The following is a 27,370-nucleotide window of genomic DNA, read 5'->3' on the forward strand; positions in this document are numbered from 1 at the left end:
AGTTCGCCCAGTAATGATAATTTGTCTTCGTTTATCACCGTAAAGTAGGCTTACATTAAAAACTAGATCTCACAGAATGAAATAGATATATTAGTTCGACAGATTTGCAAATTGGAATCACAGTTATGCCGGATGTCGTGGAGACACCATCATGTGAGTAAGTGAAACATTGTTTATTGCTTGATAGCTCATCAGCAATTTGGTAAGTATTTGCGGTAGAACATTAAGCATTAAGAACATAATGTTTATTTTGACTCCGGCTTTGCAGTATAACGCGAAATGGGATATATGTTTTACAAACTCTTCCATACTTGAAGGTTTCATGAAACAGAGTACAACTTTAAACCCGCCCACAAACTCCATTAGCCCTAGTACTCGGTAGGTTGCATATAGAAATCGTTAGATTTGTGATAGTTGATGAACCCAAGTCAGATGAATTTTACATTTCAAGAGACGGATATATAAGTAAAGGCAGCACGTAGAAATACTAACCTGAAATCAAAGAAAACAACGCGAATAGGTACAAGAGCCCCATTATACAAACCGTTTCTTGACAAACATACACGTTTCTCTGCGTAATTTCAGTGCTGAAATATATACTGGGCTTGATGCACTCCCACATTGTTATCTGTGCAGATTGTAACATCTGGCTGATTACACAAAACCAAAACAGATAACGCTGTTGCGAAATAGTGTTGAAAGTATTTCTTATGATACCTGCGAATAGCAATTTCCAGATTACCTATGTTGTGATCATACACACACACACACACACACACACACACACACACACACAAACGCACGCACGCACATATATCCTGGAAAGGAATCATCTTAAGTCGGTCAGCAATACCTGATTTAAAATATCTGCTAATCATTTCGATGGGATGAGCCAAAAACAAAAATAGTATAATTAGTAAACATACATCCTTGCAAAGAGGTTAAAGTATTTCATGTGTGGGCTATGACATCACATTGAAAGCCAAATACATGTTGGTTGTTCCTTTTAATCGTAGCTGAACAACAATTAATCATTTGTATGCTTAACATACGACCATTTGTGTAGAATTTCAAGTCTCAATTTCTCTTAATCTGAGTGTTGTTTATCATTCACTTCAAATAATGAGACTGTTCAGGGAACTGGTGTTTGTAATATTACAATACATCACATGTGAAGTTAACTGGTCCGTTAAAGTAAAGCACATTCCTCCCTACATTCCCAACATAGCCTTAACAAACGTGCTAAGTCTCTGTTCGGGCAAAGACAACTAAAAACATCATAGATGTATCTTGTAATGTGTTTATATCTATAAGTATTGCATCTTCATAAATATCACTTTATAGAGTCTCAAAGCGAAGTATTTTAAGCATACATGTTGCTGTATGTGAATCCCAGTATTCAGCCTGACTTGACCCGGGCTAATTATATTAATAGCCAATTACAACCGCATGCAGCTTACCTTATCGCCCTTTGTATAATTGCAATTAAGTAAGCGATGTGTTTCATTCAACACACCCCACTACGACCACTTGCCCTCAGGAGCCCTGTCAGGAGTTTGAACAGCGTACAGTTTCATTGATAACTTGTTTCACGAATACGCATGTTATCACTGGGTATTGATAAAACATTATAAGTATTTCATTATAAGTAATAAAATGAGACAATTTACGTAATAACGGTAACGCGTGATATCTGATAGTTATATGAGTTTTTATACAAACGTATAAAAACATCGCTTTTCACCAGGAAGAACATAACACTAAGTTGTCTAACTAGGATCGAGAGTAGTTTGTTTCGCTGTGGAAACTTTGTCAGAAAGTGTCGGAGATGTCCATTAGCGATGTGGTAAATTGCAACTCAGATAATATTTTCCTAAACACAAAGACCAGCAACAGAGGTAACAAAGAGAGTTGAGGTTATACGTTTTCCCTTAAATCCACAGTGTTCCACCTTCTGAAGGTATGAACACCGGCGTAAAACTAAACTCACTCACTAAGGTATGAACACCACAGTGAGGTTCAGCCTGAGTAAACTTGATTATATAAACGTTTGTTGGACGCCATTGTCCCAGTGGAGTTGTCCGAATTTATACATTTCCAGATGGTCTAGACACAAGTAAATACTATATTTCCACGTTTTTTGACGTTGTTAACACTTCTTTTTCCAAAGGCGATATTTACAGGTGAATGAGGTCCAGATCAAAACGTTGTAATGTTCCATCATTTGCATCATTTGAAACAATTATCTAAATTGGTGTGTAATGCATTACAATTACTGAAACTTGGCGTCAAGTGGGATCGAAAGAGCAGCACCAGGCAGTCACACATGTAGGCTCACTTCTGTTGGAAAATATTACACTTCTATACACACTGTCAGATAAACATAAAGCAACTTTTCAAAATACCTATACAACTGAGGAAAGAATGGAATACAGACCTGACCATACATTTCACGTGTTTACTTGAATCAAACCGAGACATGAGTCTCATTAACCTATCAGACAATGACCTACTTTTCATCCGATCCGAATTTTCTCGTGTGAAAGTGAAAATAGACATCACAAACAACTATGGTTACACTTAATTCCAATTCCTTGTTTCATAAGAAAATGGTACTTACAAATGAATTTTAATTTTAAACTTTTATAACATCGTATTTCTACATTTTATATCGAGGTGTAGGCAGCGTGACCTTAACTAAGGTACTCGTCACAGACTCAGTTTGATGAGATCGTAAAATGATTCACAATGCATCTGACTCACTGGTTACACCTGTTTTGTGTTTTTTGCGCTTATTCAGTGTAGTTCTGTAACGCACAGTGTGATTGATATAATATCAAGTCCGTACCAGACCGCCAAACCTTTCTAGCGGCAGAGCCTCGTTTAGGGATTTCCACGATTTCCAGGTTTCTGTTTGTCAGTGCTCGCTGTACTACAGAGCATGCTGCACGACATGTTTTCAAGGATTATAAGGAGCGTAGTGTTGCAATATACAAGAGCTCAGATGTATCAAATAATACTGATTAATATTTATGTATCCAGTTAAATGAATTGGTCTCAAAATCCTGGACTGGTTATTGTACTAAGCTGCGCAATAGGACGGAACCCAGTCAACAGGAAACGAGACTGTTGTGTGACCAATGGTTTGACTTGTATTTATTGTCGCTCAACAGCAATACAATCGCAACTGTGTGACGATGTAGATTAGCCAACCAAGGGTGAACCAGTGGCCTGTTTTAGACACATAGACGGGGATTGGCTAAGTAGGACGTTCTTGAACATGCTGACGGTCCTCTTGCTGCAGCTGCTCACCGCTGACACCAGACAGTTCTGGGTGGCACTAGTGGCGCTGAAAACAAGCGTGCACACTTACAGAGAGCTACAACATGCAATAGTGAGTGACAATAATAAATAGAAGCATTCAGTACTGACATATTCCACAGCGTATAAGGGAAAAGTAAAACTGATTTGAAATGATTATATAGAATCAGAGATGACACCAAATGTTTGGAGAAGAAGATGCACATCCTGCTCTACCGTCAGAACACGTCTATCTCCTCTGCACGAACATTTCCAAAAGCCTCAAATATTGTTTCCTCGTGGTTAGAACATTTGCGGCTTTAGTAAAGTTTTAAAACGTACAGATGGACACATGGCATACCTTTGTTTGTGACGTACTAAAGTTCCTTCTATTACCCTGTGATATCCTTTGGGAATGTCAAGTCCGCTCTTTACTTGGTTGTGAACAAGATGGTGCCTAGTACATTCTATGCAGTTTTTTCATGTGTATGTTAGTAACTCATTTACCTGTTATTAACCTTAATACATATTTCATTTGACAAAAAGCATCAGTCGTAAATCTTCCGACCGTCTTGGAACAGAAAGAATCTACTTACGAGCACAGATGTTTCGAATCTATAGCGCGCCTTCTACTGTCACACGTTCCTTTGGGTGCATTTTGAACGCACTTGGTGTCGTAATCTAACAACATAATACAATAAGAATGATTCATTGTATAATGCTACTTAGAATAACAGCAGATATTTTGTTTTGTATATGTACCTTAGCGGTGTTTCAAGTTCAGATCTAAATCTGATTGTTGTAAAACTGCCACCTCTAATCTGTCTAACTACCAACGATATGCATCTGATATACATATCACATATCTCGACCGGGTTTAACCGTTACACATTTGTAATCAATCGTATATTTGCTTTTTTACATTTCGCGTCTCAGTACTCCCTCAACAAAGACATACACGTATGGACAACGAACTCATGCTGAACTACTCACCCCCGATATGACCACAGAGTTTGGCCAAGCCGTCCTGCACTGTCTGAGAGTCGGCCACCGTGGGCTTCATCGCGTCATCACTGCATTGCTTCTGTACCTGCAGAGTACAGTTGACTGCCTGCTGGTAGTCCTTCAGATTACTGTACGACATATAACGTTATCTGTGCTATGACGAGTTTATATTGTGATAAATATATATTCTATGTACAGAGCACTTACAATAAAGTCATGCCCTCCCTCATTCTGAGACGAGCTCTTTTCAAATAATTTTCATTATAGTTAATGTTTCATTTTATGAGCACTTATCGAAAATGATTGGATTATATTCATAGCTGGTTGTGTCATTAGAAGGCTGCTCACATGCTTAATTCGTGACACAACCTCTGGAATTGTTAAAATGCTTGCATATGTTCTACACATAGAGAAATACTAAATATTGAAAACGAAAGCATGCGGACATAAATATCAGTACTCACAAGGTTATCAAAAGCATAAAACGTGTGTACATTTGTTGAAAGAAGTATGAAGTTTTGTAATCACAAACAGTTGACTGGTTGATAAATAATGCAGATATATGTTTGTCTCTGGGGAAAATTCACACCTAGATTAACAGCTAATTTGGAAATTCGCTTCAATTACCAGCTGGCTAACAATGCCCCACATTATGGTACAGTGACTGTGCTGACTGAAGCAATATCATGAAGGTGTAATGGACACTAATGAAACTGTCTACAGACGTCAGAGGTAAACCTTGCAATACCATGTGTTGTCACAAAACATCGAGACTTCTTATGACGTCCATTATTTAGATTGCACATTTGCAATTTCCAGTTCTTTAAATACTGGACCTTGTCTGTTTATATGGACCACAGTCACTTGTCACTACAGGATCACAAGGAGACTGTAAGGGATTACTAAAACTGTACAATGTATATACCTGCACATATTGTCATCCATTGTAATAGCGTGCATAATGTGCTGGTTAGTGTCTTCACTCGTTAAGTTTTCCGGGAATTGGAGCAGTATCCCGTTGTAGATAAAGCATTGATGGTAGCTCTTTCGGATGTCTTCAGTGGTGGAACAGTCCACGGCGGGTGTGTCTAGGCTGTTGGGTGTTAGGCCTAATGAGAGTCAACACATGAATGTGAAAGTCGTAGGAACATGAAGACTGGAATACAGTGGTACATACCTATAGATCTATTTACATTTATTGCCGGTTCTTGTGACAGGTATTGGTTGCTGATGATCTTAACGGGCATTTTAGAATATTTTTGGTGTAACACGATAACGAAATAAAGCTAATGCAATACATACGTAGCATGTTTCAAACCAAACATAACTTAAGAGATATTGATTTTAGGTTTTGAGAAATGTGTGCATGTATAATGTTCTAGCAGCAGCACACCTTATGAGTATGAACGTGGATGTAGATGGTGTCAGGTTGTGGCTGAAGATCGTGACATTGTGTACCTGTTACTGCATTCACCTGGATACCATTTTTACAATATAAAACACAGGTAAAGTAAAGTAGGGAAATGCCCTTGAAACACCACTACATGCCCTTTGTATGGCTGCTATAAATCAGATGTGTACCAATATGTTTGCCAGTCGTGATGCGACAAGTCAATAGAAACGGACGTACATTCTGTGTTGTTTGGCAGGAATGCTTTGTAGGTGTGGAGTACGACCTCGCCACATGCTGACAAGTACTTGTCGACACAGATCGATGACACCTTTTCTGACCTGACATTAATAGGGACATATATCGTGTAGATGGAATCAACCTTTTATGCACATTAAGATTACGATTTGATGCTCATATTTTATAACTTATGTTACATGTTGATGGTGTCCAAAAAGAAGGTTATATTCCTTATGCCAGGACTATTTTGGTAATATCTTAAGAACCTGTTCTTAGATTTCAGTATAACATCCTAAATAACATATGAGTTTGTTAGGGGAAAATGATGAAAACGACCCAACAACCATTTAATAAGGTCTATGGCAATGTGAATTAGAGAAATGCTTTTCAGCACCGATTCCTTTTTCTGAATTTCCATAAAGACTTCGGTTGTCATGAGACGTGCATGCACGCACACAAGTTGTATAATGCAAAGGAAGAGATTTTATAACAGGAATACTTACATGCAAGTTGCCTTGTGGTTAAACGCTGAAACGGTGTGGTTAACATGATCGCTGGTAGTCAAGTATTTGGCGGTAGAGCTGCAGTCACCCATTTTAAACACCATTTCGAACATGCAGGTTGTGTTGAATTCTTCATGAACAAACGCGTAATGTGGGTAATGTTTAGTTAAATACAGAACATCGGTGCAAGTGAATACACAAACCAAGGCTTACAATCACAGTACCAGAAATGTATTCTTTCGGTGACCAGAGTAAAAATGACCAAAGTACCATTTATCTGAGCATCTAAGGCAGACACCAAATAGACATGTATTTAATAGTGAAGTCATATCTTGAAACCTCTAGAAGTACTGCTGGTGTCCATCAAAAATATATTGATTTAGCTGTAGCAGGGAGTGATTTGATAACACAACGCCAAATGGAACCGTGCATTCTCTTCAAACATTTTATCCAGTTTACAAAGGTCGAGTTGTCGCGTTTAATAGATGAATATTAATATTTTCAGACAGTTACATACGGATTTTTCTTTCGGAAATAGTTTCTGTACAGTAGTTTTTACGTGGAAAAACAAATAGCGAAACCTATCCTATATTGATAACTGATTCTGATCTCAAAACTAACTCTTCAGACTATACACCCACAACAAACTGCTGAGATCTTTTGCAGACATACTTTGGGGACTGAATGTACCCTTTGTGGCTTAAGATTTTTTAGACAATGTCACTGGTTTTGACGTAGCAAAGCATTATGTATATATGTGATGACAATACCATTGCAAGATTATTTTGTGGAAGGGTTTTGAACCTACACTCTTGAGCTGCAGCCATTGCTACCCGAGAGGTGTGAGCAGGTGCATTGTCTTGGAGAAGCCAGACTCCTCTCCAAAGTTTTCCTCGCCGTTTTTTCTTGATCCTCTCCCTTAATTCAGGCAATTCACCAGCGTAATAATTACCAGTGATGGTAGAGCCTTTCTGCAGGTAACCAATCATGATTATCCGCCCTTTGTCCCAAAATACTGACGCCATAAAATTTCCACTGGATGGCACCATCTTGAACTTCTTAGGAGGCGGCGATGTTGCATGTTTCCATTGCATACTTTGACATTTCGTCTCAGGATCAAAATGATGAATCCAGGTTTCATCTTGTGTAACAATCTATGGCCAAACATTGTCTGGATTGGAGCGATATTTCTCTAGCAGTTGCTGACTGACCTCAAGTCGTCATTGCTTCTGTTCCTCAGAAAGCATTCTGGGCACCCATCGGACCGACACCTTATTCATGTGTAAATGTTCATGGATGACCCTTTCAATTGTTGTTTTACTAATGTGGTGGATAGTAGCTAGTTGTCTGATAGTCATTCGTCAGTCTTCCATTATTGAATCACGGACAGAATTGATGTTTTCCTCGGTGGTTACCTTACAAGGTCGTCAAGAACGATGCACATCCTGCGTGCTCTCTCTGCCTCTAACAAATTCTGCACACCACCGTTTAACTGCACTATAAGAAGGAGCAGATGTACCTAATGTCTGGGTCATATCATCATCAATTTGCTGCGTTGTGTACTTTTTTAAATGGAGATACTTTATAACCGCCCTTCATTCAGTTGTGTCCATTTTGACTGTTAACAGGAGGGTGGTATTTATCAACAACTGATACCTAGAAAACCATATGCATACAGTTCATGATGTTCATGCATTTCCACATGCACATTCCCCATGTGCAGCTTGTGCAATTTGGTTGCACTCCGACAACTATTCCATGGTGAGGCTCACTACTTATGGAACACCCCTCGCATTAACGCCAGACACCACTATCCCACACGAAAAACTTGATTTATATAACAGTGGGGCATTCGTGATTAGACCTTGTTATCACAGATGCTGGTGTAAATACATCTTTATCATCAAAGGTTCAGGACACTTTGTCAAAGAGCATGGCACCTAAAGTTTACTGAGGAAACATTATGTACACATGCATAAGATTACTGAAATGGCTTTGAAAGTATATTTTAAGTAAAGTTTCCGAGATATGTCAGTATATTTAGAATATATAACATCGGCATCTATTTGTTTTCTAATTTTGAATGTTCAAATTACGAAAAACGTACCACATGTGAAGTAGGAAATCTTACATCAACAGTTTTCATAAGTACGTCACTGAGGAGTTTGCAATAAAGTATCTTTGATTTATTCGATCAGGTAGATGGTTTATGGGGCTTGTTTACTTAATTGTCTTACTTCCTTGAACTGTCGATGCTTTGTGACATCTGTGATGTTCACCTCGTGTATAAAATTAACCTTCTGCTCTAATTGGAAATGAAATCTATTATTTATGATGGGTGGGATCCGATTCAACTTGTGGAAAAAGCATTTGACTTAAACACATCAAAGTGATTCATAAGTATATACTCTGTACTCACTGTCCAAGTTGGCGCAGACATATCCTTGTATCTTCTTGATAGTCTCTACAGGTAGCGACGGGGTCTGGTTACATTTAGAGTATAGGTTTTTTATACATACTTGCGCTTTCTGGTAAGTGTCAAGATTCCTGGAACATATTTTGTAAAATGACAATGCTGTACCATGGACAATATGAACACTATGTACATGGATCATGTATGTACTGTTTTGCTACAACGTTATCTATATAATGATGCGGAATTCCAGAAACACAACACAACCATGGTGTTCGAGGAGGATAACTGTCCAATACTACTTTTAACACTAAGCAGTATTTCAATCTCCATATCTCATCTCACTTCTCGCTACTGCTAAACAATGATCTGAGGATATCCCATTTAGGGTCAGAACGACCTTCCCCCAACAGTGATGTACAAAAGACTGAACTAACTAGAAGTTGACATTTGCGAATCACCCAAAACAAAGTCCTCGATTCGAAAATTGTAAAACGTAAGAATCTATCTATGCATTTTTGGATGCGTTGGTATGCACCAGATTTAAAAGATATAAGTGGAATAACATCGATTGCGAAGCATTCACTGCACTCCAGTCATCGTTACAATTAGTAGTATTCCAATTGTTTTTATCCTTTATCTTCATTATCTAAAAGAAATTAAAAGTACTATTGCAGGTATTATCCATACTAACCTACACATATCAGCTAAAAATGCCGGGGTTATCACATTATACAAATAGGAAGTCATTTTGAAGGGGATATTGTACGCATCAATACACTTCTGTGAAGATACGAGCATAGACTGTTGATCAGCGCAGTTGACTTGCTTGGGAAGAGCGGTCACATCGAACGTCCCATCATTATCTGGAATTCAATGAGATCACTAAACACGTAGGTACTGGTATGTATAATGATGAAGCTAAAGTTCAACTGGTTATTCATTATTATTTTTTAGCACAGTTAAGCATAATTTGTTTTCGTTTATAACGAAAAAATAGGCTTAAATTAAAAAGTAGGCTTACAAAGAATGAAATAGATATATTAGTTCGCTCGATTTGCAAATTGGAATCACAGTTTGCAACTCCACCGGATGTCATGGAGACACCACCAAGTGAGTGAGTGTGTGAGAGAGTGGTTATTGTTTAATGGCTCATCAGCAATTTTGTGACTATTTGGGGATGAGACCATTCAGACATAATGTTTAGTTTGGTTCAAGTTTCCAGTAACGCCAACCGGGAAATAGAGTTTACAAAACTCCAACCAGCCAACAAATTCAAGTACCCCCCAGTGCCCAGTTGGTTGCGAATATTAACAAAATTCGGGATAAATGATGAACCCAAGTCAGATGAGTATTTGTAATGAACAAGCCGTACGTTGTTCAAGTTACTTTTCAAGAGGCGGATATATACACTAAACGCCAACAGAAACGTTACCCTCCTTCCGTAATGACGGAGGTACCTATCTTCAGCTGGCGTTGAGATGCGTGGACGTCCACTTCTTGGTCTGTCTACGGTGACCCCAGTCTGTCTGTAGCGCTGAATCTGTCTTATAATCGTGATGCGGTGGCATCCGAGGGCGTTGGCAGCAGCAATGTATGTCGACCCAATCTGCACCTCGGCTCTTTCGGCTCTTTCTCTCTCTTCAGCTGTTAATCGTGGCATATTTCTCGTACTTGTGTATCATATCATGCACTCTAGTCTCTCTTTACCCTATAGAATTATTCTACACGTGAAATGGATGGAAATACTGTTTTAATATTGCTATGTTTTGGCGATTGATATTGCTATGTGTAAACAGAAAATGGGAAACTGTTGCTTTGCAAGCAAACATGTTAACAAAGATAATTTTAGATGTTCCTAAACCATTTTTCACAATATCAAAGACATGTTTGACTTTTTTCCACTGATGCAAATCAGCAGAAAATGTTTTAAAAGACTGTAATCATAGGAATGATTCTTTGTCAATTTTACACACTATATAACAGTTATTTCTTGTTTTAATAGTTGAATAATGGTGACTTTAAATGGTTTATCTTTGTCTCAAAGCAGAATTTTATTTTAACCTTTCTTTTGGACATCTAAATCACTGTTATTGGTTTATGTCGGCACAGTCGAAAATAGGACAATTTAAGTTTTCTGAAAAAGATGCATTTTACCTAAATATGAATGCATTTGAGAATTTGTTTTTCGTTATTTGCATAATGCTGGGTTGTTAAGCTTTCTTGTAAACTAATACCCTCTAACATATCTTTGATAGTTTTTAAGTAATTCGTAAAAGAAGGAGGTAACGTTTCTTTTGGCGTTTAGTGCAAGTGACGAGATCACGTAGAAATACTTACCTGAAACCAAAGAGAAAATCACGAACAGGAACAAAAACCCCATGACTCTAACCGTCTCTCGACAAAGATACATGTTCTTCTTCATAAGTACAGTGCTGAATTATATACTGGACTTGAGACACTCCCACATTAGTATCTGTGTAGATTGGCTCTTCATAAAGTACACGTAACGTGGCTGATTTCACGTAATCAAATAAGATAACCGTGTTGCGAAATATTCTTGGAATATTTCTTTATAGAACTCGAGGTTGGCAATTCCCAGATTACCTATTTTGAACCGTGCTGTATGTTGCTGAGTGTATTTGCGTCAGGTGCATCTCTCATCATGCATGCATACACACGCACGCACGTACATATCAGATATCGGTACAGATATGAAGAATAACCATCTTCAGTCGGTAAGCTGTGCCTGATCAATGTTACTAATTTCTGGAATGAGGCAAAAACAAAAGTAAAATAATTATCAAAAATACAGTAAGTCTTATGTTATTTATGACATCACATTGAAAACCAAATAGAAGTTGGCTGTTCCTTTTAATAATAAATGGACAATTATTTATGTGAATGCTTTTTCACAATTTACATACGAAAACAAATTAAAATGTTCATGTCTTAATATTTCTTAATCTGACCTTTGTTTAACATTCACTTCAAACATTCAGAATGTTCAAGTCTCGGGCCAGGTGTTAGTCACATGCACTTAATTCAAGGAGGAAATAACTGTCTTGCTTGCACACACAAACAAATGGTAATATATTCAAGTAGTATACACAATGAGAGAACGGGATCACTCACCCTTGTCAAGTCTGTTCACCTCAATTCCACTCCCACTGCCCCACAGGCCAAATGCAGGGGAACACCAAATAATGTCCCGCTAAATTTGACCGGTTTTGCGGGGTTGAGGAGCCATTCTCTCATTGTGTAAACTACTAGTGCCTAGGGTGGTAATACCGTATCACTGGGTACTATAAGTCATTCTTCTGGCTCAAAGCCCTTGCCTGGTCCGTCCTTAAGGTACAAAAAATGTTCGCCTTTTTATTTCATATCCCAAACTGGGTTAGTTGGGCGGCACTGACGTCCCTCGGGCTGGTATAAATATACTGAAAGCCATTAAAAACGCAATTGGTATTTGTTGTCCTGAAACTTACAAAAGTTCTATTGAAGATTTTTTTCCTGTGATACAGAGGATGTAGGGATAAAAGGCTGTTATTCTGACCCATTTAGAGTTCGAGTCCCGGAGCATTCCTCTCACATGAACTTTGATACTTAAAACTGAACCTTTGACATTTCTCGTAAACACAGCCACATTCATGAAACACGTTGTGCACATGCATTACCTGCACCCAGGCCCTGTAAAAGCACAAGGAATTGTGGAACTCAATCACTTTGAGAAAATGCCACACTTGACACAAGACGAAAAGAATCAGGTTATCGGTATGGTCAGCCAAGGTGCTTCAGATGTGATGATTGCCAGGCACTTTAATGTGCATCCATCCACTGTAAGTCGACTCAGACAACGTTTTCGGGCTACCGGAAGTGTTGCTGATCGTCCGCGACCTGGTGCACCACCTGTGATAACAGCTCGACAAAACCGCAATATCCGAGTTTCACACTTGCGAAATCGGTTCGAAACAGCTGAGGACAATTGGGACACGTCAACGTCATTTCAGCGCCCAAAAGGTGCAAGGACGCCTTGCTGCCTTCAACATCCGGTTTCGTCACTCGTACCGTGGTCCAACCTTATTGCATCGCCACAGACTTGCCAGACAACGATGGGCAGCAAATGGGGGAAATCTTGGCAACAGGACATGGCCAGATGTCATTTTTTTAGATGAATCCAGGTTTAACTTATCCTTTGCAGATGGACGTCAACAGATTTATCAACGTAAAGGAGAAAGACTTGCGCCAAACTGTGCCCTTGAACACGTTTTGGAGGGGGTGGTGTCATGATCAGACCACAGACCATCAGAGGTTGCAGACCATCCAACAGCTGTTCCTGAGACATGTGTGTCTTTCAATGCCCCAAAGACTGCGAGCATGTCTTGCAGCGCACGGTGGACACACACGATATTGACTCAGCTGACCCCTCCTTTGTTTGATGTCGTTGTTGTGCTTTGATGTTGTTGTTGACTGGACATTTTCAGATGAAATTATTCACAGATGTTCGCTTAAAACATATCTGCCAGTTAGGTTTATATATGTTGAAATTAGTGTGAGTAAAGAAAGTATGAATGTCAAATTGCATTTTTAGTGGCTTTTAGTATATCTCACGCTAACCCCACACAAAAGTTTCTGCTCTTTACCCCTGCATGGTGCAGATGATTCAGAAGTCACAGATTTCCTTTTAATGGCATCGGATGATTTCTTACTGATTAATCTAGTCACTTCGTTATTTATCGCTGACACAACTCAGGGTAAACGTGTCACCCATTCCGTCGATCGTTTATCAGGCCGTACCATCTCCGCATTAGCTACTTCAGTTGAACCTTTTGTGGTTTATGGTTCGGCTTCTTTGAACCGACTAGCCACGTCAACTACGGTAAGGGCATATTTATATGTTTTACGTCTTACCTTATTGTGTGGAAGAAACAAGTGGTCAGTCTGATTAGTCATTGAAATATCGAATACATTTTATCCATTATTTATTAAATAATATTTCCCTTTAACACACTGTACACATACACATAAGTAGTTATACCATCATCAGCAATCCATCAAACCTTATACCATATATCCTATGCTTGTCACTTTTCAAAGTATTCATTTTGTGTTTGAATGTTCGACCATTAAATAGGGCCTCCTTGAATAGTTTGACCCCAGTCTGTCTGTGTTTGTGTTTTAGTTGTTTTTTCACAACATATGTCTTTACACCTCTAGCCTTTCTTACCTTGCCACTGTCAGCTTTCTTTATGGAATACATTTTAGGTCTTAATCCGATATACTCTGCAATAGGAGTCCTGCACATTCGTCTTTCATCTTGCCAAGTATTTTCATATTTACTACACTGTATAGTGCGTAATCTTTTTGGTCATCTCTTGTATGGTGCCATTCTCTTCTCACAGAGGTTACTTGTCACCTCTTCCTACGAGCCTCTGTTATAATACGACCCTGTCATGGTGCGAGTGTTCAGGATTCGTGATTGGTTGCAATCAGATTTAGTTGTGCAATCAGCGACGTTGTTTCAAAAGTGATCATTCACAAGGCCTCGGTAATTTCAGTATGCTTCGGGAAAACTAGAACCTCTTCCTCTTCAAACATTTTTTCTAGACAGAACTCAATCATGTTATGGTGGATCAATGTCGTCGCCATCGCCCTCGTTGACAACAGACAAGCTAGCCATTAAATGTTTTGTGTGTCACATCAACACAAGTCGCCGGCAGAGGAGGGATACTTGTGGCCGCACATTTGCTTGTGTTAATCAAGTTGGATCTAAGTCGATGTAACACGTGCTCTGATTGGATAGAAAGAAGGGAGATAATTTGTGTTGCGATTTTTGCCACTAGGGATTTTACGAGAACCGGGAAATATGGCCGTATTAGAACAGAGGTTCGTTGGAAGATATGACAAGTAACCTCTGTGGGAAGAGAATGGTATCGTACATGTTTATTTTTTCCGTAATGTCCTCGGATACATCCTCGGTTTCAATTTTCATCAACAATGAATTGGTGTTAGTATTCAAAAAATTACATCTATCACCATATTGCTTCTTGAGTTTGTTGTAGTAAAAGTCATACATCAATTGCTTGGATAAGTCGAGAATACTCATACAGATGTATACTGGTCTGTTGAATTTTATATTACGCATTTTCATGTGCAATGCCACTAAGTAGTTATCAAATATTTTACTTCTGTTAAAGGCTGGGCTCGCTATCAGTTAGTAGTATACGTGATGGGGTTACTACATCCCTTGGTCCTATGGCATTATTTACGCCAAATAATGCCCCACCGATGGCCGAAAACTAGGGAAAATGGCAAAGACCAACGTTCGATGTCCCTCATTTTGAATGTATTTTTCGAATTTTATACATTGAAATGTGGTACTTTTTATGACGGACCACACTGAGTAGGTGAATAATGATCTCATTATAATTGTTTTAAAAGTGAGGGAGGTTTGATGTGTCTCAAAGTTATTGTTTTTTCGACTTTCCGAGGTCATAACTAAAACAGTATGCATGCCATTGTAAAAGTAATTGAAAGCGAGGGGGGTATGAGGTATAACGGAGGTACATGCAAAATTTGGTGAAGATCGATTAAATAGTTTAGGAAATATATTGTTTTGATTAATCCAAGTGTCGTTTGAGTGAAAGGCGGCCATGCTTGTTAACGAGGCTGGCATTAGGCAGTCGTTCCGTGTCGAGCTCGTTAGCTGTGTGTATGGCTCAGGCAAACACCTCGGCTTCTGGTCAGCCAGCAGTCGCTGAGCTCGTTAGCTGCGTGTACGGCTCTTCTAAATACAGGCATCACTGTGTCTCAGGCACGATGAGCAATTCCCCTGCCCGGTTCGTCTTTGAGGTAATACACGGCCGGCTGCGGGACTTTTAGACAGACCACACCAGATCGATGAATGATAATACTGTTGTAATTTTTTTAACAGTGAAGGAGGTTCCGTATCATTGGGTACGATGAGTAATTCCTCTTGCTGCCTGGTTTGTCCTTTAGGTAATACAAATGGGGTTGGCCTTCCTTGATATCCGCTCTATCGGATATATAGTGTAAGTTTTTATAGACCACACGTGGTCAGTGGCACGTTGCCGAGTATCACCCTCGTGTTCACCGGGCTGGTATAAATACCTCACGCTGAGCTGGTCCGACACTTTCTGCTCTTTACAATTGCGCGCTGTGCAGACGATTCTGCAGTCACTGATTTCATTTTAATGGCATCGGATGTTTTTTTATCGATTATTCTAGTCACTGCATCAGTGATCGCTGACAGGCAAATGCACGACCCATCCGTTGATCATTTACTGGGCATTACCGTCTCCCTTCTGTACCGGTATCCGAATATGCATTTGGCTAACGTTCCGTTAAACCTCTCTACAATGGCTTGACTATTATGGGCTCCCACCGTGCAACGCCTGACCTCGACCTCATGTTTTGCTAGCACTTGTGACACAGATCTCATGAACTCGCGTACTGGGTCGACTTGTAATTCGGCAGACCACGTCAATGAGCTGCATTTGTAGATACACTCCAGTGCCTTGGCGACTTGAGTCGGATCTTTTGCTGTTATAAAGGCTTGGCCTCTTTGTATCTACTGGTGACATCCAACGGTCAGGGCATACTTGTCCGTTTTGCGTCTCACCCTGTCGTGAAGGGGAAACAAGAGGTTGGCTTGATGCACTCGATTGGGTGCCGGCGATAGATTTGCCACAGTGCCTGTTTCTTCAGCTAAGCCTTAGCGGTCTCTTCGGAGACTTTTGCGGATTTGGCAAGCTTGCGGATGGCACATCCGCCTTTCCAGTATCACCGTGGGTTATGGTAAATCTTATCCATTATATTGTTTTATTCACATTTCTCCTTTAGTACAACTGTGACGCTATTGTTGGTGATCCATCTTTTCGTATCCATCAGTGACAACGATATTTTGTTCATTCTCAAACCCTATATCCTGTGCTTGTCACTTCTCAGAGTGTTCATTTCGTCTATCGAATGGGGCCTCTTTGAATTGTTCGTGTTTGATTTGTTTTTTCACACTGTATTTCTTCACGCCCTTGGCCTTTCTGATTTCCCGGATATCAGCTGTCTTGATGGAATACATATTAGGTCTCAATCCGACGTACTCGCCAATGAGAGTCCCAGCACACTCGTCTTTCATTTTCCTGAGCACCTTTTTTGTTCACCCTGCTGTGCAGGGCGTGGTCTTTGGGGGTAATCGCTCATATTGTACATGTTTATTTCTTCTGCCATGTCTGCGTACACGTCATCAATACAAAATGTCCATCAACAACGAATCGGTGTCAGTGTACATCTATCGCGGAAATGCTTCTTGAGTTTGTTGTAGTTAAAGTCGTACATAAAGTGTTTGAACAAGTCGAGAATGATCATGCCGACATAGACGGGTCGAATTTGATGTGACTCTTGGCCATGTGCAACGCCACCAAGTCGTCGTCGAATATCTTGCTTCTGTTGAAGGCCTGGCTAGCTATCTGTATTTTGCAATGTGGGTGTTTGGCTAAGCCTCTTCGTATTCATGGAATATCAACTCGAAGTCTGAATTGTTTAATCCAGAACTCCACTGTTACAACACGGTTCCAACACATAGATGAAAGTCAGTTGCGACTTGATGAAACATTTATGAGAAATAGATGCAACTGAGCTGAAACTCAAGCAAAACATTCGCGAGTCCTTGATTAAAGTGATTTGAAACGTTAGGTGAAACTTTCCTGGCGAATACAGACCTTAATCTGCCTTTTTCTGCAAAACAAACCTTCAGAATTATCATTTCATAACACAGACCGTGAGGCTTTCTTTCAAACGTCAACTTCCGCTCATAACGTCCCCTTGATACCAAAATTACTGTGAGCAGCAAGTTGCACTCAACTTAATAAAACTTAATGTCTCTGAATAACTGCTTCCAATACAATATCAGTCTTTCTTCCTCGTGAGATCTGGCTAACTTCACGTTCACATGCTTCATTAGGTTCTCCATCATTTTCCCGAATACCGATTTGTTCATGAGCTTAAATAGATTCTTTTCGAAATCACTGGTGGCCTGTTTTCTTAAATCCGTGTTCAGTCTTATATGCAAGGCTCCATCCAAGGACTTTGATCGAACTTAAGAACTCTGTGTATTTTCATCAGCTTCATGCCCAACGATAAGTACAGCTGTAGGTTACGATAGTGAATGATGTATTTGGTTTTAACCATCAAGTTCGGTACGAGTTTTTCGACGTCGGCCAGTTTACTATTTCCAGTCACCTAAATTTTTACAATCCAATTTATCCCACACCTCGAGGGCATGTAGGTAATCATGATCGTTAGTTTTTATTATGTTAAGTTACTATAAAATGATTAAATGGGAGGCAATTTCTTTTCCACGAATCTCGATCACTCGTCCATGTATTCGTACGGGTACACACTCCTCCTCAGCAACAGAGGTCGAGTCGATACATCGAGTCGATTTGTTATGGTGAAGGCATCCGGGTTGTTTGCGTTCACCAAACTATCCAGCGATGAGATCAGAAATTGAACACTGTCTATGAATCTCAGTCCGCCCAGCGAGAACGAGATGTAGTTTTCCATGTTGTTGGGAATGCACGTCAAGTCGCCGTCGATCTTTGAGATGGCCTGCATGATTAAGTGCAAATCGTACCTGCGGAGGTTATGAAACACCACAGGGATTTGTATTGTTTTTGGGTTTATTCTTAGCTTCAAGATACACGCGCTGTGATCAGCTCCCCTGTATTTACCCGTGATGTGACCAATGATCTCTCACGGAATCACAGTTCAGGGTCTTGTCGCACACGTAGCAACTCTTAGCCTTCTTATGAGCTCTCCAGTCATCCTTCGTCATACCCATAGGCAACTTCAATAAAATTTCCCGGACGTTTTCTCCTCGTTTTGTAAACAGGTGAGAAACTTTTCAGCCGCATCGTGGCCTCTGTAAGTCACGGGAGCCTTTGTTTTCTCATTGTATCGGAAAACCACACAACGGAACCAGCAAGTTCTGTGTTCTTGCGTTTTGTAAGTGAAACATTGTTCGGTCGTGGTAGGTGTGTCATGTTCGATATTTTTTATGAGGGCTTCGAAGTCGGCGTAGATGACGCAGGGCATGGGCATTTGTTTGTTGTGGTTGACAATTTCGAGAATGTTGTCGTTTTCTTTGGGCATGTCAATCCTGATCGCAATCTGCCCCACGCCTTGGCAGTCCTCTGTATGCACTCTCAATTGATCCTACGTACGCCTTTCGGAGCGTCTCTGTACAATCCTTCGATTACCTTTGTGTCCGAAGACGTTAACAGCCAAATTGTTTAGTTTTTCAAATCTTTCCAGTGGGAGATGGGCGTGGGTTTAAATAAGCCATCCCAGTTAAGTCCGTCGTCTGTAGGATATCTCCAAGGCCTATTCTTGCTAATAGCCACTGGAAAAAGGCAGCTCTCACCGAATATATCGCACTAGCATCGTCTTCATTTTTGATGTTATTGATGGCCTTGTTATTTTTGTAATGTGGTGGCAAGTCTAGGTAGATCCGTGGAGATTAACCAATGAAATGTCAAATAGATACACTTGGAGACAACCCAATCCTGTTAAATAGGCAAGATTAGATTTCTTCTTATTCTAAAAAAAACCTTAGAAAAATCAATTGTGAAAACTGGTATTGATCCTACTTTTAAATCTGATCATTCATCAATATGGCTAATTCTTGATTTGTGTGAAGTAGAAAAAGGTGGAGGTTACTGGAAATTTAACAACTCATTACTTAGAGATAAAACATATGTTGAAAAGGTAAAAGAAACAATAAAAGATACTAGTAATCAATATCAAAATGGAATTAATGATGGCTGCAATCCGACATACAGTATAGACGACCAACTCCTCTTTGAAACGCTATTACTCATGATAAGAGGACAAACAATAAAATACTCTTCCAAGAAAAAAGGAGAAAGAGAAAAGATTGAGAAAGAAATAACAAACACAATAGAAAGTCTCAAGATTGGGCTAGACTCAGCTAAAGAATTATTACAAAAGCAAGACATTCAATCTAAGTTAAATATAGAAAATGAAAAACATCACGAGATTCAATCGGTGAAAACTGAAGGTATAATACTTCAATCAAAAGCTGGAACGAAAAGGGAGAGAAACCAACAAAATATTTCTTATCACTAGTGAAACATAACTTCCTGAATAAGGCTATACTAAAGTTAAAATGCTAAAGGTGAAACTCTTACAAAAACCGATGATTTGCTGAAGGAAACAAAATATTTTTATGAAAGGCTGTACTCTAAACAAGAACCAGATAACATAGATTTAGATATATTGTTTGAAAATCAAGATATATCAAAACTGAAAGAAAACAAAAGGATCTACTGGAGGGTGAATTGACGTACGATGAAGTGTTAAATGCTTTGAAAAGAATCAAAAACAATAAAAGCCCTGGCTCTTCTGGTTTCACATCAGAATTTTAAAATTCGTCAGGGCTGATTTGAATAAGTATTTAATCAAATCACTCAATTTAAGGTATTCCACTTTTACAGGTGAATGATGTCCGGATCAAAACGTTGTGATGTTCCATCATTTGTATCATTTGAAACAAATGTTCTAAATTTGGTGTGTAATGTATTACAGTAACTGAAACTTGGCGTAAAGTGGGATCGAAAGAGCCGCACCAGTAGTCTCACTTCTGTTGGAAAATATCATACTTCATGCATCAGTGACAAAAATTATGTTCGATGCAATTCCTAATTGTGACCATACGTCCCCGAATAATTTCAGGTAAACAATTGGCTAGCATGTGTTTATGTTGGGTGCCACTGGTGGGGCAGGATACTCTCACCCTTTCGTGAACACCTGGTATCATCACTATTTCATAGTGATTCATAAGCACATGTTCTGTCATCGTATCGCATGGTGACAATCACTGGATTGTCTGGTTCAGACCCGATTTATTTACAAACAGCATCATACAGTTGTATTGTACAGTCGACTCTGCTTCTGGCAGATATTTCTTATCAATGTGGAAAAGTTTTTCTCGCTTCCATCTCTTTCAATAAACACTGTCAGATAAACATTTTTTCAAAATATCTATACACATCAGGAAATAATGAAATGAAAACCTGACATACATTTCATGTGCTTACTTGAATGTTTTTATTGTCACTCAACACCAATACAATCGCGATTGTGTGAAGATGTAGATTAGCCAATCAATGGTGACCCAGTGGCCTGTTTTAGACACATAGACGGGGATTGGCTAAGTAGGACGTCCTTGAACATGCTGACGGTCCTCTTGCTGCAGCTGCTCACCGCTGACACCAGACAGTTCTGGGTGGCGCTAGTGGTGCTGAAAACAAGCATACACACTTATAGAACTACAACATGTAATTCTGAGTGACAATAATAAAATAAAGTATTTTCATGAAAACTCTTGAAATTATTAAATGCTTGGGGAATCTAAAACGTCAGACAATAACCAGTCTGTCTTGAGTACTGACATATTCCACAGAGTATGAGGCAAAAGTAAAACTGATTTGAAATGATTCTATAGAATCAGAGATGACACCAGATGTTCGGAGAAGAAGACGCACATCTTGCGCCAAGGCCAGAACACGTTTCACAGGAGCGGTCTATCTCAAAGCCTCATATATTGTTTCCACGTGGTTAGAATATTCGCGGCCTCAGTAAAGCTTTCAAAAATGAGATATGTTGGGGATATTTCTAAAACAAAAGGCGGACATTTGACATGCCTTTGCACGCATTTGTGAGGTGTGCCACAGTGGGATAATTTCTTGAGCATGATCAAGTTTCCTTCTATCATCCTGTGATATCCTTTCGGAATATCAAGTCCCCTCTTTACTTGGTTGTGAAAAAGGTGGTGTCTAGTACATTCTATGCAGATTCTCGTGTGTATGTTAGTAACTCATTTACCTGTTATCAACCTCAATACACCTTCTATTTGACAAAAAAGCAACAGCTGCAAATACCTCAACCGTCTTGGAACACAAAAAAGAATTTACTTACGCGCACAGATGTTTCGGATCCAAAGCGGGGCGTCTACTGCCACAAGTTCCTTTGGGAGCATTTTGAACGCACTTGGTGTCGAAATCTAATAACAGAATATAATAAGAATGATTAATTGTATCAGTCTAAAAGCAGAAGCATAAAAGTACTTCGACTACATAATAAAGACGTTAGTAGTTTTCCTTTTTAGGTCTAAATCTGGTCGTTTAAACTACCAACGACATGCACCCCATATACATATCTCATATCTCGCCAGCCTCTCAATACTCCTTTAATAAAGACATACACGTATGGACAACGAACTCATGCTAAGCTACTCACCCCCGATATGACCACAGAGTCACACAGTCACTTGTAACTACAGGATCACCAGGAGACAGTAAGGGATTACTAAAAGTGTATATACCTGCACATGTTGCCATCCATTGTAATAACGTGCATAATGTGCTGGCTAGTCTCTTCACTGGTTAGGTTTTTCTGGAAATTGGAACAGTATCCCGTTGTAGATTAAGCATTGATGGTAGCTACTTCGGATGTCGTCAGCGGTGAAACAGTCCACGGTGGGTGTGTCTAGGCTGTTGGGTGTTAGGCCTAATGAAAGTCAACACATGAATGTTAAAGTCGTAGGAAAATGAAATTGGGAATACAATGGTGCATGCCTATGAATTGATTTACATTCATTATCGCTTATTGTGACAGTTCTAACCCAAGTATTAACGGGTATTTGTAAATAATTGTTTAGTATAAAACGATAACGAAATATAGCTAAATCCAATCCCTAAATAACATGTTTTAGAACCAAACATCACTTTAGAAACATTGATTTTAGGTTTTAAGAAATGTGTGCATATATAATGTTCTGTCAATAGAACACCTTTGAGTGTGACATGCACTGTGGCATCAGGTTGTGGCCGAAGATAATGACATTGTGTACCTGTTACTGCATTCACCTGCTTACAAATGTTACAATATAAACAGTGGTAAAGTAGAGTAGGGAAATGCCCTTGAAACACCAATACCTGCCCTTTGTATGGCTGCTATAAATCAGATGTGTACCAATAGGTTTGCCAGTCGTGATGCAACAAGTCAATAGAAACTGACGTACATTCTGTGTTGTTTGGATTGGCCATTTCGTAGATGTGGCGCGTGGCCTCGCCACAGGCTGGCATGTACTTGTGGGCACAGACTGGTGACAACTTCTGTGACCTGACATAATACACACAAATAGAGGCAATATGAAGTATGAAATCAACCTTTTATTCGCATTAAGATTACAATTTGATGTTCAGGTATTTTAACTCGGTTACATGTAGATAATGGCCGAAAAAAAGCAAAAGTCATCACAAATTTTGACATTACTGAATACGATGGTGGTATTCCTTATGCCAGGAATATTTGTGAAAGGTTAATATCTTTAGAATTGGTTCGTGGATATGCCATTCTAAACAACATATAACACTGCTAAGGGGAACGGATACAAACAATCAAACAATCATTTAGTCAGGTCTATGGCAATGTGAATTGCAGTAATGCTTTTCAACACCGAACTCTTTTTGTGAACTTCCATAAAGACTTCGGTCGTCATGATATACATATACGCACGCACACGAGGTGTATAATTGAAAGGAAGGTGATTTTATAACACGAATACTCACATACAAGTTGTTTTGAGTTCAAACTCTTTAAAGTTGTGGTTAATATAATCGCTGGTTGTCATGTAGCTGACGGTAGAGCTGCAATTCACTATTTTGGTCGTCATTTCAAACATGCAGGTTATGTTGAATTCTTCTGGAACAAAGACGTTGGGTGTAAAGGGAACAATAGCTGTGAAAACTGAATGTATGGATGATTGAAAATCAGTGATGACACCAGGTGTTCGCGAAAAGAGTAAAAGTGTCCTGCCCTACCGTTAGCACCAACCATTTACAACATTTGCTTAAAACGCAAAGCATGACCGCCAAGGCTTATAATGGCAGTGCCAGATATGTATTCTGTCGGTGACTAAAGTGAAAATGACAAAAGTACCATTTATTTGAGCATCTCAAGCAGAAGCCAAATGTATTTAATTTTGAAGTTATATCTTGAAACCTCTTCTCTAGAAGATTTACAATAAACTTTTCTTCATGTCAAGCAATAGTCATGCTTTGGTGTATATCCGCTATTTGACTTGTAAGATATGGGCCTGTGTCTTTACGTGAGAACAAGCTGTTAAAATGCCCTTGCATTTGTTTGTTCCACCGGTGGTACAGGATACATTCAGGTTTCGCTGGTCACTGTGGTCGTCATGCTAGCAATGATCCATAAATAGAAAACGTCAGTGCAAAAGAATATCCAGTCTTGAAACAAGTGCTAAAGCATACATTTCATTCTAGATTTCGTAAGATTATGGAAAGGGCATTGAAGCGTATCCTAATTTTGAATGTTCAAATTACGAAAAACGTAATCCATATTTTTCATAAATAATTCACTAAGGAGTTTGATTTACAGTATTTTTACATACTCCATCTGGTACATGGTCTATGAGACTTGCCTACTTGATTGTCTTACTTCCCTGATGCTTTGTGACACCTGTGATGTTCCCTCGTGTAAATATTTATATTCTGTTCCAGTTGGAAATGAAAGTGAATATTTTTGGTGGCGGGGCCCGATTAAGCATGCGCAAAAAATTATTTGAATGAAATCTCTTGAAGCGGTACATAAATATATACTCTGTACTCACTGTCCAAGTTGTCACAGGCATATTCTTGTATCTTCTTAATCATCTCTGAATCAAACACCTCGGCCTGAAACAAAGTTTTTTAAATGACAATGCTGTACCATTGATCATATGAACACTATGCACGAGTATCATATATTTACTGTTTTGCCACACCGCTATGAAATACTCTATATGATAAGAGAATTTGTGCAAAGATTCCAGAAACATAGCCCCAACACAACCATGCAGTTGGTCGAAGAGGATAACTTCCCAATACTACTTTTTAACACAAAGCAATATTACAAATTTAATATGACATCTCACTTCTTTCTACCGCTCAACAATGATCTCAGGTCATCACATTTAGGGTCAGAGCGACCTTTCGTCAACAGTGATTGACAAAACTAGACTAACTAGAAGTCGACATTAGCCAATCAAAAACACCTTTTGGAGTAAATCCGCATTAGTTCCAAACTGATTTCCATGCGAAATATCGATTCGAAATTCTAAAACGTAAGAAATAGAACATTCGGAATGTCCTCAGTTTGTTGCAAAGCGCCAGAGAGAACTGAGATTACATTTTGGTGAGATTTGGAACAAGTCCAGCTGTATCACAGGGTCTTAATATGATTGAGTCTGGGACCTACTGTTCACTGACTGATATCATAAGAAGGTAACTACACAGTTTGAGGTGCGGTGATATGCATGGATCAGTCAGTAAGAAGTCAGCCTTGTGATACAGATAGAAGTGGAATGTCATCGATTCCGAAGCCCTCACTGCACTCAAGTCATCGTTACCATTAGTAGTATTTCAAATATTACATTAATCGTTTTATCTTCTTTATCGCTATCAAACTCTTGCCACCGTAACGGTCAATGGTAGGATAAGAATATATTGTTGTGATGATTATAAGAAGTGATGTAGGTGAGGTCCATACTAACCTACACATATCAGCTAAAAATGCTGGGGTTATTAGATGTGATAAATACGAATGATCTGACGAGTTCGCAAGTTCGTCTAAGGAAGGCATTTTGAAGGGGAGATTGTACGCATCAAGACACTTCTGTGAGGCTACGAGCATAGACTGTGGATCAGTGCAGTTGACTTGCTGTGAGAGAGCGGTCACATCCAACGTCCCATCATTACCTGGAATTCAATGAGATCACTAAACACGTATGTACTGATGTACTGGTATATCTAATGATGAAGCTAAAGTTCAATGGGCTCTTCACAAAATTATTTAAAACAGTCCGTCCTGTCAGGATCATTTGTCTTCGTTTATTACTGAAACATAGGCCTTCATTAAACGATAACCTCTTACAGAATGAATAGATATATTAGTTGAACAGATTTGCAAACAGGATTCACACTTCGTAATTGCGCCGGATGTTGTGGAGACACCATCAAGTGAGTGAGTGAGTGGTTATTGCGTAATGGCTCATCAGCAGTTTGGCAGCTATTTGCGGCGGACACCAAGACAAACATAATGCTTAGTTGGGTTCAAGTTTCAAGTAACGCCAACTGGGAAATATATTTTATTTTAAAAATGCTTCCAAATCTGAATAGTTCCGTGTTTCATGAATCATTCATTCATACGCAATCAAAATTCCAACCCGCCCACAAATTCCAGTACCCCTAATACCCTGTAGGTTGAGAATATTAACAATAGTAAAAATTCGGGAGAACTGATGAACCCATGTCAGATGAGTGTTTGGAAGTTACATTTCAAGAGGCGGATAGTTCAGTAACAGCACGTAAAAATACTGACCTGAAACCAAAGAAAACAACGCGAACAGGTACAAGAGCCCCATGATTCCAACCGTTTCTTGACATACACGTTCCTCTGCATGCTAAAGTGTTCAATTATATACTGGACTTGACACACTCCCACATTGATATCTATGTAGGTTGTAACACCTGGCTGATCACACGAAACAAAAAAAGGATAACAGTATTGCGAAATATTCTTGAAAATATTCTGTATAGAACACTCAGATGGAAATTCCCAGATTACCTATTTTGACCCGTGCTGTATGTTGTTGAATGGATTTGTGTCGGATGCATCCACCATCATACATCCATACACACGCACGCACACACATATATCAGATATCGGTACAGATATGAAGAATAACAGACCATCTTCAGTCGGTAAGCTATGCCTGATCAATGTTACTAATTTCTGGAATGAGGCACAATAAAAGTAAATAATTATCAAAAATACAGTACGTCTTATGTCATTTATGACATCACATTGAAAGCAAGAAGTTGGCTGTTCCTTTTAATAATAAATGGACAGTAATTATTTATTTGAATGCTTTTTCACAATATACATACGAAAACATATTAAAATTTCAAAAAATGTTAATTTTTCTCAATCTGACCTTTGTTTAAAATTCACTTCAAATTTTAAGACTGTTCCGCTCTCGAGCCAGGTGGTAGTCACATGCACTTACACTCTCCCTGCATTCAAATCAAATCTCAAGACACAAGCTTAAGTGTTTGCATACATACATACATACATGCATGCATGCATGCACGCACGCACGCACGCACGCACGCACAGACACAAACAAACAAACAAACAAACATACATACATACATACATACATACATACATACATACATACACAGACATACACAGACATACACAGACCTACCTACCTACCTACCTACCTACCTACCTACCTACCTACCTACCTACCTACCTACCTACCTACCTACCTACCTACCTACCTACCTACCTACCTACCTACCTACCTACCTACCTACCTACCTACCTACCTACCTACGTACGTACGTA

The 27,370-nt window shown here is 39.2% G+C and overlaps 3 protein-coding genes across 5 annotated transcripts in view; all 3 read right to left on the reverse strand.

Moving 5' to 3' along the window:
- LOC124258140 overlaps positions 1–27,370 on the reverse strand; it is a 99,407-nt gene that overhangs the window by 5,317 nt on the left and 66,720 nt on the right. Inside the window, exon 1 of one of the 2 annotated variants that reach the window (XM_046692215.1) lies at positions 493–640. The exons of the other annotated variant lie outside the window; for it this stretch is intronic. Coding sequence (XP_046548171.1) covers positions 493–622 — 130 coding nt within the window. The 5' untranslated portion in view covers positions 623–640. Of the gene's footprint in view, positions 1–492; positions 641–27,370 lie in introns of those variants that run through there. 2 annotated transcript variants of the gene reach the window in all.
- LOC124258160 lies at positions 3,133–11,298 on the reverse strand. The gene is made up of 9 exons (XM_046692222.1): positions 11,192–11,298; positions 9,546–9,717; positions 8,858–8,985; positions 6,439–6,568; positions 5,936–6,036; positions 5,231–5,414; positions 4,294–4,433; positions 3,897–3,981; positions 3,133–3,349 (listed from the first exon to the last, which is right to left on the reverse strand). The coding sequence occupies exons 1-9, from the start codon at positions 11,274–11,276 to the stop codon at positions 3,205–3,207; spliced, it is 1,170 nt and encodes a 389-aa protein (XP_046548178.1). The 5' UTR covers positions 11,277–11,298; the 3' UTR covers positions 3,133–3,204.
- The window catches only part of LOC124258194, a 33,694-nt gene continuing 27,294 nt past the window's right edge, over positions 20,971–27,370 (reverse strand). Inside the window, exons 8-9 of one of the 2 annotated variants that reach the window (XM_046692270.1) lie at positions 21,869–21,953; positions 20,971–21,191 (exon numbers count right to left, since the gene is read on the reverse strand). In XM_046692270.1, the coding sequence (XP_046548226.1) occupies positions 21,047–21,191; positions 21,869–21,953 (230 nt within the window). In that variant the 3' untranslated portion in view covers positions 20,971–21,046. The remainder of the gene's footprint in view (positions 21,192–21,868; positions 21,954–27,370) is intronic. The other variant, XM_046692256.1, reaches the window with a different exon arrangement.

This window comes from Haliotis rubra, unplaced genomic scaffold (assembly GCF_003918875.1).
Source record: "Haliotis rubra isolate DU_JTF1 unplaced genomic scaffold, ASM391887v1 Scf1170, whole genome shotgun sequence".
NCBI classification, from domain to species: Eukaryota; Metazoa; Mollusca; class Gastropoda; order Lepetellida; family Haliotidae; genus Haliotis; species Haliotis rubra.